Source organism: Pteropus medius, unplaced genomic scaffold (assembly GCF_902729225.1).
Source record: "Pteropus medius unplaced genomic scaffold, Ma_sr-lr_union100, whole genome shotgun sequence".
Taxonomy (NCBI): Eukaryota; Metazoa; Chordata; class Mammalia; order Chiroptera; family Pteropodidae; genus Pteropus; species Pteropus medius.
The window spans coordinates 13,292,817-13,305,970 of record NW_024355990.1 but is presented as its reverse complement, the minus strand read 5'-3'; the positions used below and the strand labels follow the sequence as shown (position 1 = coordinate 13,305,970).

Below are 13,154 nucleotides of genomic sequence, written 5' to 3'. Positions count from 1 at the left end.
AATGTGAAAAATATGATACAATGCTAATTGTGATGTATATGCTATTTAACAGACTCCTGAGAAAAAACAGAATGACCAGCGAAACCGGAAAAGAAAAGCTGAACCATATGAAACTAGCCAAGGTAGTAATAATTTCACACTAATAAAAATACTAAATTTTTATATACTTAGATAAAGTTTTCCAACTCACACTAAATAATTAGTTTGTTATACAGGGATTCCTAACAAAGGAGATTGTGCATCTTAAGGGAATATCAGGCTGTTTATTATAGACTTGCCATTTGATATACACTTGACAAAACAGTGTCAGTTCTTTGGGGACTGTTGTTTACCCTGTTGTAAGTTAACGATCTCGCAGGTTTTTCTTCAGATTAAGCATGTATTGTACAAAAAAGAGTTTCCACTGGAGTTTTAACTATGTCTTGTATTAGATCAGTGATTTGTTAATAATAGGCGACCAGAAATGGTTTTATTTACCCGGCTGTCATTTCCACCTAATCTTTTTCTGTGTCAATTATTTAGTTGAACATTGGCACCCAGTGGAATAAATCTGTAAACATAACGATTCTAATGCCAAATATCTTTATGTAATTAAAAAAAGAATAAATTATTTGGTTATTTTTCTCTCTCCCTAAGGAACGTCTTCTTTGCATTTTTGCTTTTTAATCTACAAATCATTTTTTACTTTGGGAGGCGGGAGAGAACTTCTACCAAAGTGACATGGTCACATAAAGTTTTTTGTGAAGTTTGTTTTGAATTCACTGTTGTCTTAGTTGGGGCATGGATTATAGATTAATTTTTTTATTCACAGTTGTGACATGTTTTGTTAGCGTATTTATAAAAGTAGCAAACCTTAAAGGAAAACAAGCTATGAAAAAGTCCTTCACTACTCATTCAGTCTTTTATTATATGAAGGAAACTGTCTTAGATTATAGGTATTTTGGCTCATTTGTTCAAAAGTAAAACCGACACTTGAATTGATAACAATGTATACAGTTATTGAATACATAGTGTATTTTAGTGAATGATGGCTTACATGTGTTGTTGAAAAAACTGTACTTACTTTGGTTTCATTTTCAGGGAAAGGCACTCCTAGGGGACATAAAATTAGCGATTACTTTGAGGTAAGTTAAATTTGGGGGGAAAATATCTAGTGATTTTTTAAAAACCTAAATTCTTATGTTCGTTTTTAAGGCTTTAGAAAGCAATATTTTACCTTTACTGTGCTTTCCTCCCCTTCCTTCCCATCGTCATCAGTCTAATGCCGCCCTATCTGTCTGTAAGAGGAAACTGCTGCTGACTTTCTGAATTTAAATTTGTTTATGACGTGTCTGTTCTGTGATGATATAAAAATTCACAAATGAGGCAATTTTTCTATTGGCCAGATTAGGTTTCGTGTCTTACAAAGATTGAAGTTGAGTGACTTGGACTCTTCTTTTGTCCTCTTCCCTTTAGTCCAGTGGAACACGTAGCGAGCTCACTGACCCATCATTAGTGGTTACTAAAGAAGACACTAACATCCACTGAACCACTGTATTCCTGCTTCATGTATTTGAGACCAGAAGGGAAAACATTCTCTTATGTTTTTCAAAACCATTTCTAGCCATGTTTTTGTTATATTTTGGTACATTTCTGCTGGAGCTCCTTCTTAAAAATTTCGTTGAAAAGATAGCAAAATTTAACTTACATGGCATTGTCTTTCTAGAATAAAATGTATTGACTTAAAGGGGCCATGTATAACTAATACCTGTTTGTGTATTAATCATTTACTCTCCTTCTCTGAAGCATAGTACTGTTTTGAATTATTCATATCCATTTTTCCCTGTTGGCCAGTTTGCTGGGGGAAGCGGGCCAGGAACCAGCCCTGGCAGAAGTGTTCCACCAGTTGCACGATCCTCACCGCAACATTCCTTATCCAATCCCTTACCGGTAAGCATTCACATGGAGAAATTTGACACCTGTTGTAGGAGACAAGAAACCCAGGAACACTCAAGCAAAGTTTCTCTTCCATGAATTACCCAAAGGGAATGAGGCATTAAGGAGAAAAGTATGACATAGTATTACCTACGAATCGCTTAGATTCAAGTCTATATATCAGTAAATTAACGTGTTACAAGCGCTAACCCTATTCTCTCAGTATAATTGCCTCTAAGCCTACAGCTCCATGTTATCAAGGAAGCGATTTCCAACCCAAACAGTAGGTTTTTATCCTTGCCAAACTTCTATATTCCTATAACTAAATTCTTTTCTTAAAAAATTTGCTCACCTCTGGCATTTGAATTATTTTCAAGGCTTAACCAGTGATATAGACGAGAAGCTAATGCTATACAAATTTGAAATTTGTTTCCTACCTATAAGTGAGATCTGAAGATCTTAAAACCATTATAACTAAGTTAGTGGTTCTCAAGTGGGGGTAGTCACTTTTGTGCACAACTAAGTGGGGGAGGTACCATTGCTTCTCATGGGCAGAGGCCAGGAATGCTGGTAAATATCCTGCAATGCACAGGACAGGCCCACACGACAAAGAATTATCTGTTCCAAAAGGTCACTAGTGCTGAGACTGAGAATCCCTGAGTTAGCTAATGTAGAATTTTGTATTAATTCACTTGAGTGCCTTTGGATAATTTACTGATACTATACAAGACCTCTGTACCCAAGAGCGCATTATGTCCACTGATGCCTCAGATATTTCTGTGGGATCCTGGGGACGATCCTAGGTCATCTTAGGTCTCTGTTTGTTTAGGAAAGTTGTTTTTCTCTGCCTCAGTAGAGTTGGTTAATACTGCTCTTTTCCTAAGTGATTTAATCTTTCGTATTAAGGTATTTTAAAATGCACTTCTCCCCTCCCCCGCTATCATAAAAACATGCATTCATTGGGGGTGATTGTAACTATTAAAGCAGTTATGAAAATGTACTCCACTTGAAAATTTTTGCCATTATTTTGTCATCCATGCCAAATTTTAAAATGTTAGAAATATGTGATGTTTGTTGGGTTAGGTTACGGTTTGTTAGATAAGTGTTTCGAAGGCCCGCGTATTTATTTGTCTTAAGTTTAAAACCAGTTAAAGTTCTAAAATGACTAAATGAGATTGCAGAATTATATATTTCGGACAAATATGTTTTGTAGAATTTTCTTGTCTGTTACTTTTTTTTTCTTCTGAAATACTCATTTTCTCATTTATTTTTCAGTAGTGTGACCACCCATCTATCATTTGTCAGTTTAGGTCAAGTTTTACTTGAAGACAAAAGAGATGCACTCAGTGATCTGTAGACATTTCTGCCAGCTGTACAAATGGTGGCTGGGCCTCATTATTATTGTGCAAATCTAAGTATATATTAGGCATTGAAATAGGAACCAAACTGTAACTTTCCTTTTCCATTGCACTGAGAAGCTCTCTATCTTTGCAATTTTGATTCTGTGCCTCATAATTAGTTCTAATGACTAATTTGTGTATGCCCCTCAGTTTCCTTTTCCCATTATCTTTCTATGTTACTTGCCTAAAAAAACCCAACTCTGATTAAATCTAATTATCCACCTTTTCTTTGCCTGCCTCTAAGCAGCTCAGCTTAGAGGAAAACACACGTGCTGACCAATCGCACTTTACAAGCACTAACCTCATGTGCACCCCTAGCTGCCTGCCAATCCTCCTGTATTCCTCTAGTTAGTTCCCTTTCCCAGATGAACATTTATATGACTATGTCATATTTTTGTCATTTCCTGCAAGCCTGCAGCAACACTTCCTTCCTCTCCACTATCTCAAGTGATGGCTTTACTTTTTTATTTTACTGAGAAAATAGAAGCAATTAGAAGAAGACTTTCATATGCTCTTATACCAAATCTACTAAGCTACTTGCATTAGTATCCATGTCAGCCTTTTAGGATAAAAGAATTTGCCTGCCTTCACTGGGCACCAGTCTCCCTGACAATTAGGTATCAGACTCTCTTCTTGACATTCCTACTTATGTATCTAATGGACAGCTTAAAATGTCCAACAAGCAACTCTTGCTTCCCCTTCAGTACCAAAACAGCAATGACAAAACATTCTCCCTTCAGTCTGCCTTGTCTTGGTAAATGACAGTTTATTCTGTCCAAGTTTTTGAGTTTTAACCTCATGCTCTATATGTAATCCATCCGTAAATCCTCTTTTTTCTTTAAAATAGATCGGAATATGACCACTTTCTATTCTTCTGGTTCTCTGCATTAGCCTCCAAAGTGAGGTCTCCCTGTTTCTGCCCATGTCTCACCTGTTCTCAATATAGTAGCCAGAGTGATTTCAGTTAAAAAGCTAAGACAGATCCTCTGCCCCAAACCGTCCAGTGGCTAGTCCACATTGCTCTAGACTTACATGGCTTGGATGCTCCCACTTGATCTGTGCTCCCCTACCTGCCCACCTGACTGACATCTCCAGCTGTTCTCCCTCTCCTTCATGTCACTGCAGCCATGCTGGCCTCCTTGAAGTTCCTCGAATACTGTACAGCACTCTTCTGCTTTGGGGCCTTTGCACTTGTGATTTCCTCTTCCAGGAACAGCATGATTAACAATCTCTTCTTCAGGTTATTTCTCAAAAATGACTTCATCAGAGAGGTCTCCCCTGGCGAACTTTAAAACAAGCAGTCCCTATGTCCCTAATTCTGCTTTAATTCTTAGTTATTACCACCTGACATATATATTTAAATTTTTTTATTGATTTCTATTTATACATATAGAAGAGTACACATATAAGTCTAAAGCTTAATGAATTTTCACAAACTGGTACCAGCACAAGAAATGAAATATTACCAGCCCCCTGCCTGAAATTCCCCTTAGGCTCCCTTCCAGTTATCAGCCCTCTCTCCCTGCCATTTAGAATAGCTACTGTCCTCACTTCTAACAGCATACATGGGTTTTTTCTGTTTTGTATAAAAGGAATCATGCAGTATATACTCTTGTGTCTGGCTTTCAGCATTACTTTTGTGAGATTCATCCATATCGTTATGTGTTATTGTAGTTCATTCATCATTGTTGTGTGGTATAGTTTTAATACATTTTCATTTAATAAGTTATATATTTTAATTTTTAACTACACAATCTATTGCCCTTTTTCTCCCACTAGAATGTTAATCCCATGAGCACAGGGGCTTTACTTTGTTTTGTTTACTCCCGTTTACATCTCTCAGAGTACTTATTACATAAAGGTGTAATTATTTTAACTATTTCCCCTGTTTAATGTGGAATATCTACACAAGATAATATCTTGTTCAATTTTCAGTCTCTAACACCCAAAAACAGCGCTTGACACACAGTGGGTGCTCAAGACTGTTTATTGGAAAGGAAGAGTGAGTGGATAAAGAATTACTTTAGCATTTTTCTCTCTGATTCTTTTGTATTTTTTGGTATATACGAAAAGTACATTAAGCATGATCATTTTAATGCAGGAGTTAGTAAACTACAGCCCACAGCTCTCAAGCTAAGAATGTTTGCATATTTAAAGAGTTGTAGAGGCAAAGAAGAATATATGGCAGAGAGGATATGTGGCTTGAAAAACCAAAAATATTTCTGTCTGGCCTTTCACCAAAAAAGTTTATAGAAAATTATTATAAAGTTGACTCTATATAATCATTACTTAGGCCAAGAAGTAAAATATTTCCAGCTCCCTGGAAACCTGTATGTGCTCTTCCCTCATCACAGCTCCCTCCCTCTACATTAGAAACAACCACTATTCTCATTTTTGTGATCACCATTTGCTTTTTCTTACAGTTGAACTATTCGTGTATGTATCTCCAAATTTAGTTTTGTCATTAAGTCAATTTTGTTCATCATGGCATTTAATCACAGTGTTTAAATTTTCTGTATTCTGATTTTTGGCTGTTCGTTCTGTCATTTACTGTCTAACATGTCTTTCATGATTTTGGGAGTGCCCTGTTTCTTCTTGTATTTATATTTTTGTATGTATATTATTGATTTTCTTCATCTTTTGTGATACTCTTTGCTCTAAATATAGTTTATCTGATATTTAATATATCCAAACCATGGTATGACATAAATACTTCCATTTTTATACTATCAACTTTATTATGTTTTCAGTATATCTGACAAATATAGTTGAAGTTTTTCCTTTATTTGGTCTAAAATCTTTTTAACTTGAACATTTATCCTGTTTACACTTAATGTAATTATCATTATATTGGACTTAAATATATAATTTTTAATGTGTTTTTTATTTATCTTGCCTATTCTATCATTTTTAGATATTTGTATGGCTCAGCAATATTCCATTGTATATATGTACCAACCGCTTCTTCATCCATTCATCCATTGATAGACACCCAGGTTACCTCCATATCTTGACTATTGTAAATTGTAATGCTGCAATGAACAGATGCATGCACACGTCCTTTCTAAGCAGTGTTTTGTGTTTCTTTAGATAAATACTCAGAAATGGAATTACTAAGTCCTTCTGTGCCTCTTGTTTAGCCTTCGTTTTATTTTTCTCTTATTCTCGAAAGATGTTTTTGCTGTGTATGTTTTTAGATTGGCACTGTTTTTCTTTAACAATTGAGGATATTATTATCACCTTCTGGTTCCCATTGTTACTATGGAAAAACAGCTTTCATTTACTTATTTCTTTGAAATTATCTGTCTCCCCCAGCTGCTTTTGAAATCTTTATCTATGGTGTTCTGCATTTTAATTATGATGCATCTTTTTATTTCTCTTGCTTGTGATTTGTTGGGCTGCTGGTATCTGTGGGTTGGTATCTTGCACCATTATGGATAATTGTTAGCTATTGTTTCTTCAAACAGTATCTCTGCCCTCTTCCCTTTTTCTTCCTCCTGTGAAATTTCAGTTAACCTGTGAAATTTCAGTTAACCATGTTAGACCTTCTCACTTTGTCACCATGCCACTTAGTTTCTTTTCTCTGTTTTGGTGTCTGTATGCTACATTCTGAATACTTTCTTGCCTTTCAGTTCCCAAATTCCTTGTTTCGTTGTATCTGATTTGCTGTTAACCCCATTGAATTCTTAATTTTTGTCATTATATTTCCTTGCAGATGTTTTCATGCCCGTCCTATTTTTTTTAATCTAGTAAGCATAGTTATTTTATAATCTGTTGTCTGATAATTCTGGTATTTGAAGTTTTTATGACTCTGTTTCTGCTGTCTCTTGGTTTTCCTAGTTGTTGCTTGGGGCTTTCTTTCTTTGTGCTTTATTTTTGTTTTGCAGTGTGCTGCTCATCATTCTTGAAAAATTATTTGTGAAGTTTCTTTGAGATCTAGCATAAAGATGTGTTCCTCCAGAAGGAATTTTTATTTGCTGCTTCCAAGTGCCTATAGAGTCTGCCAGTCCAACACTACTTTAAATTAATGAATTCGCGGCTTGCATTTTGTTTGTTTTACTTATTTTGTTTATTTCAACTACTCAAGCCATATCGATTTGAATTATGTTAATATTCCTCAGGGAAGCCCCACCCCCTTGGTGCCAGTGCAGTTTCCTTGCAGCTTCCGGAGAGTAGGGGAAATTTTTCTCCTGGTTTGCATTCACCCTGAGAGTGTGTAGCCCTTTGGAAGCCCAGTGTGAAGTGGGAAAGGTTTCCTGTTGAGCTTAGGTGAGCTTTGGCCTGCAACTGTTTGCTTGGCACTGTGGTGTCCTAGATACAGAAATTCAAGATCTGCAGGTACCCTTAGGGCAAATGTGACTTTGGTGCTTCTTTTACCTGTCTTGTGTCCCTAATTTCCCTTAGATTTTGCCCTGGCACATCCCTTCTGTTTTATCGACGCTTCGTTGCTTTTAATACCTTTTTAAAAAATATTTTGTCCTGTTTTCTAAGGGAAGGGTGGTTCAGACATCCCAAGCCTGCTCTATTTCCAGAAATATTTTAAAATCTATCAGTACTTGGCAAATATTTATTAAATACATAACAATATTTAATTTGAGTATTGCAGCTTTAGAAATACATTCTCCCAAGTAGTGAGAATATTGTCGTGAATGGGTATCGCAGATGCTCTGGATTCTGAATTTGAACCGTTGCGTTTGGTTAGGTAGGAGTGTTGGACTTAAGGATGTGGACTCATAGATTTTATTTTTCAGGATACTTTGGTTAGTTTATTTTCATTTCCTAAAATGAAAATGTTAAATAATAGTTCCTGATAAAGACACATGTACATATTTTGAAAGTCCACCAATTCAGAAGTGGTAAAATAGAAAGCCCTCTTCAGGTAAACAGTTCAGTGTGCATGTATGTTCACATTATAGATTTCCTTATTTGGGTTGTAATTTAACCAATATCCTATAACCATTTCGTTTTCTATAAATAGTGTTATAATGAATGTTCTTGTGTATATACATCTGTTCTTATGTATTTGTTTTCCTTTTGATAAATTTTCAAAGTATAATTCTCAAAGAATGTGCTCACTTTAAAATGTCATTACATAATTGCTGGCTGGTTATAGCAGTTTGAGAGTCTCAGTTTCTACGTACCCTTCTAATACTGAATTTTATCATTGTAATCTTTGCCAGTGAGAAAAATGCCTTATTTTAACTTGCATTTCTTTATTATTGATTTAAACATTTTTTTCATATTTTTAATCTTTGGATTTCTGTTTTAATGTTTGCCCAGGTCCTTTGCCTATTTATTTATTGAAGTATTCTTTTTTTCTTACTGGCGGGTAGGAATACATTATTTATTAAGATTGTTAACTCATCATTTATATTGTAAATATTTTTGCCTGTTTGTAATTTTGTCTTTTAACTTTATGTTGCCTTTCACCATTCAAAAGTCAAAAATTTGAAGTAGTCAAACTTACCAATGTTTTTCCTTTATTACTTACTGGTTTTGTGTTATTCTTAGATGTTCTTATATGGTTTGTATTTTTAATGTCATGTTTAAAATGTCCATCACTAGAAAGTCATAAAAGCATTTGTTTATATTTTCTTGTAATTTTTATGTAAGTTCTCACTAATTTGACTTAAATCACAAATTATACATCCATATTATATGGTCTCTTTCTGAATTTTCTATGCCACTGATCAATCAGCTCCTGTACCAGTATTATGCTGATTTAGTTCATTTTACTTTGTATGTTTTAATAGCTAGTCAAGGTTCCCTGATAGTCTTTATAAAAAAATTATTTGATTATTTTGATTATTTTTCCATGTGAACTTCAGAATTCATTTGTGAAGTTCCACAAAAACAACCCCCTTAGAAGAGAGCAAGAGGGAACCTAGATGATCACTTACCACCATAGCACTGTCTTGCAAAATAAGAAAAAAACAAAACAAAAAATAAAAAAGCCCTAAGCATTAGCTTTTAGAGAAATTTGACATCTATAAAATTTGAATCCAGGAGCATAGTATCACCATTTAATTTATATCTGACAGTGAAGCTGTAGTTTTTTAAACATGTAATCTGAATATATCTTAAGTTTACTTTGGAGTATTTTACAGATTTTTTTTTTTTTAAATTTTGAATCTGCTTTTTCTTCCATTACATGTTCTGATTATAATCAGTCGTTGTTGGTATATGGGGAAGCTATTAATTTTTGTATATTTATATTTGGCCATCTTCCTGAAATCTTATTTTTTTTTAATTGATTTGCTTGGTTTCCTTTGTGAATAGTTATATCATCCAAAAATGACACTTTAATCTTTACCTTTTTCTAGTGTTTATTCCTCAGTTTTTCCTTATCACCTCGACCAAAACTTCTATAAAAATGTTGAATGATTGTGATGTTAATGTATTAACCCCATCTCATTCCTATCTTTAATGAAAGTGTCTTTAGTGTAGCACCATTAATTTATATTAATTTCTGAAAAAATACTCTATATTAAAGATATTTGTTATAACAGAGAAATGTCCAGTTTTTTTTTTGTTTGTTTGTTTTTTTTTGTTCGTTTGTTTGTTTTTTAAGAGTTGCCCAATAATGTGCAAATCTTTTTGGGCATCTGAAGGGAATAATCTTGACACCCTCCCCACACATACACATTACTTAATATAATGAATTACAATAGATTTGCTGATAATGAACCATCCTTACATTTCTGGAATATGTCATACACAATCGTGGTATATTATTCTTTTAGTGTACTATAGAACTTGTTTTGCTTGTATTTATTTTAGCTTTTTGCATCTTAGTATGATGAGACTACAATGGAGAGTAAAATAAGCTCTGCCTATAAAGTGGGGAACAAAAGTCTTAATCTTCATTTACCTACAGGATTGAAATAACATTTTCTTTGTAGGAATGAGAGTATTATGAAGTTGATTTGTCGAACCCTACAAAGTAACCTGAAAATTCAGTTATGTAAATATAGAACCATTAAAATGTAATTTTGCAGAATTTGAGTTAGATATTAACTTAAGTTCATAGATGGGTTATAATCCAGTGGTAATGTCACTACGCTCTCCATAGTTGTTTTCAGAGAAGGTTTTTTCTTTTTAAAGTCATTATATTCAATAACGGTGTTCTAATGTGTTGCATATTTTGATAATACCAGATTTTCTTTCTCATAATTTGTGTTTTGTTTTGTTTTGTTTTTTTAAATGTTTTCCAGCGGCGAGTAGAACAGCCCCTCTATGGTTTAGATGGCAGCACTGCAAAAGAGGTACCAGAGGAGCAATCCGCTCTGCCAACCCTGATGTCAGTGATGCTAGCAAAACCTCGCCTTGACACAGAGCAGCTGGCACAGAGGGGAGCTGGCCTCTGCTTCACTTTTGTTTCAGTGAGTACCAAGGCTAAACTTATGTAGATCCTTGCTGCCCTGAGCTCCTTGATGAAGTTGGAGTAATTATTTTGGTAGAGAGATGATGACGTGTCTAACTCTGTGTCACTTTGAAAAGGAGTGTGCTTTTTCTCAGTTCTTCTTGGTTCAAGGGGTTGAGAGAGACTGCTTTGTCAATGTCTGAGTACACCATGAGAAGGAAAACATAATCTTAGGTTGATAAAGAAGTAAAGAAAATACAGATCAAATTCCATTGCAACCAAATAACTCATATAATTAAAAACAAAATCCAGACTCCAGCCATCACGTATTTAAAGCAGTATTCAAGTCAGTAGAATTTTAGCGTGTAGACGGGCATTCCATAGCATGCCTCCTGGCCATCCCCCCACCCCCACCCCTGTAGCTGGGCAACCAGCACATTTGCCTTCTCTCTCCTCTTCAGAGTGTTGGTACGGTCCTTCTTCCCAGGAATATTGGCTGTTTGCTCCTTTCAGCTTGCTTCTTTCTCCCTTCTTAAGTAATAAGAACTTCAATATTATGAAAGTTTGACTCCGTTTTTATTTGCCAAATTATAATGCCATTTGACTCAAAAGTTTCTGCTTTTCTTGGTTTCTGTTGCCTATCCAAGTACCTGCTTGTGGCCAAGGATGGTATAAAGCAAGAGAAAGCCCCATTGCCCTATTCTTTCATTTTTAGGGGCATCTTTCAGAGCTAAAGTCACTGTTGATTTAAATTTCTTTCCCTCTTACTGTTTCATTTTCTCTGCTTATAATCTAAGTTTCCTCCTTATTGGCTCTATATATTCTGAATCATTAATCCACATGCAATTGTATTCAAAAAGGCTGTGAAAGCAGTGGGTATCTTAAGGAAAGGAAATAAAAACAAAATACTTAGATAAGGAATCATTGTGCATTATTTGGAATACTTTCATATAGTTATTGCTTTCCCTCAAGAAATAGATGATAGAAGTTTCAAAGAATTTACAGAATTTTGTAATCATCAAAGGAATGGAGAAACATCTTGTGTGAAAACAGTATAATTTTATTCCTGGGTGACTAAGGAAACATGGCATAAAAATGGGAGAATTGACCAATATAATATTGTGGGTGGAACTGACAGCAGTATGAACTTGTGTTAGTTTAGAGAATGTATCTGTTTCTCTATCTGTGTTGTTTGTATAAATTTAATTGTGTGCTTACTATCTGCTGATATTTGTTAAATCTTCATCTTAGATCTAACTTTCCCAGGTAAAACCTTGGCTAATCAGGGGGTTGTTTGTCCATTTGTTCTTTTATTTCCTTAAAAACTACTTAGGTTTCACTTGAGGGAAACTCCCTCTGTTTATTCCACAGATATTTACTGAATGCCCCCTGTGTAATGGGCATGTAGTTAAATACACAGAATTTCGATCATTAAGAACTCATTTTCCTAAGTAAGTTTCCCATAGAAAGTAGGGACATGCAGGCTTGGGCTGGGTGCACGTGCAGGACAGCCACGTTCTCAGCCTGTCAAAGGGCTTGCAGATGCTGCAGCCAGATTGTTCTCACATGGAAGAGAGGTGGCAGAGAGAAGTAAGAAAATGACGTGTGAAGAAGGAACGTGGGAACAACATAAAATCCAAAAGCCTAAATGCTTTTGTACAGTTGTGTTTCTCATGTTTAACTTCAGCAATAGAGAAATGCAGAATAAAACAAGATAACATTTTTGACATATTAAATTGGGAAGAATTAATAAGTTTGGTAATTCTAAGTGTATGTGATAGACACACATGCAATTCTATACTGACTTTAAATTGGTACAGTCATTTGGATGAGCTGGGAATGTATCTTAGTGTTAAGTTTATATATCCTTGGATCCAGAAATTCCATTCCCAGAAAACTACAGAGATGTTTATTGTATTGTTTATAATTGTAAAAATCTGGAAGCAGTTTCCCTCCACCAGTGTTTCAAAAGAACTTAGAAGGGTATCTGAGACTTCCACATTGTTGAATCCAGTGATCAGTGCTCAGAACTCATCTAGCATAATTTATCAGCCACAGTGACCAATCCCTTCTTCTCCAAGCACAAGCTTTTCTCTGTCTAGGTGGTTGCTCCTCATTTCTCAGATCTCTAAACATTGAAGTGCCACAGGGCTCAGTCTTCAGACTCGTCACTCTACCTTTATTCTCCACAGAATCTCATTTAGTTTCTTTGTTCTAATTTAATCACCCATATGCAGAGGACTTCCAAGTTTATATCTCTAGCCCAGAGCCCTGCTCTAAATTCCAGACCTGTGTAGTCAGTTGCCTCTAGTCATCATCTCTTCATGTCTAATAAGCATATCAAATGTGACATGTCCCAAACTGAATTCTTCATTTTGTCCCCCAACTCCAAACCCATTTCTCCCACAGCCTTCTACATCTTAATCATTGTCAACTCTCTCCTTCTAATTGTTTAAAAATCTTAAAGTCACTCTTGT

General features: G+C 35.1%; 1 protein-coding gene across 6 annotated transcripts in view; it reads left to right on the top strand.

Annotated features, from left to right (window-relative positions):
- The window catches only part of TLK2 (tousled like kinase 2), an 87,652-nt gene that overhangs the window by 36,080 nt on the left and 38,418 nt on the right, over positions 1-13,154 (top strand). For 5 of the 6 annotated variants that reach the window (XM_039859921.1, XM_039859920.1, XM_039859917.1 and 2 more), the window contains exons 4-7: positions 53-122; positions 1,081-1,124; positions 1,834-1,929; positions 10,529-10,696. In XM_039859921.1, the coding sequence (XP_039715855.1) occupies positions 53-122; positions 1,081-1,124; positions 1,834-1,929; positions 10,529-10,696 (378 nt within the window). The remainder of the gene's footprint in view (positions 1-52; positions 123-1,080; positions 1,125-1,833; positions 1,930-10,528; positions 10,697-13,154) is intronic. The other variant, XM_039859919.1, reaches the window with a different exon arrangement.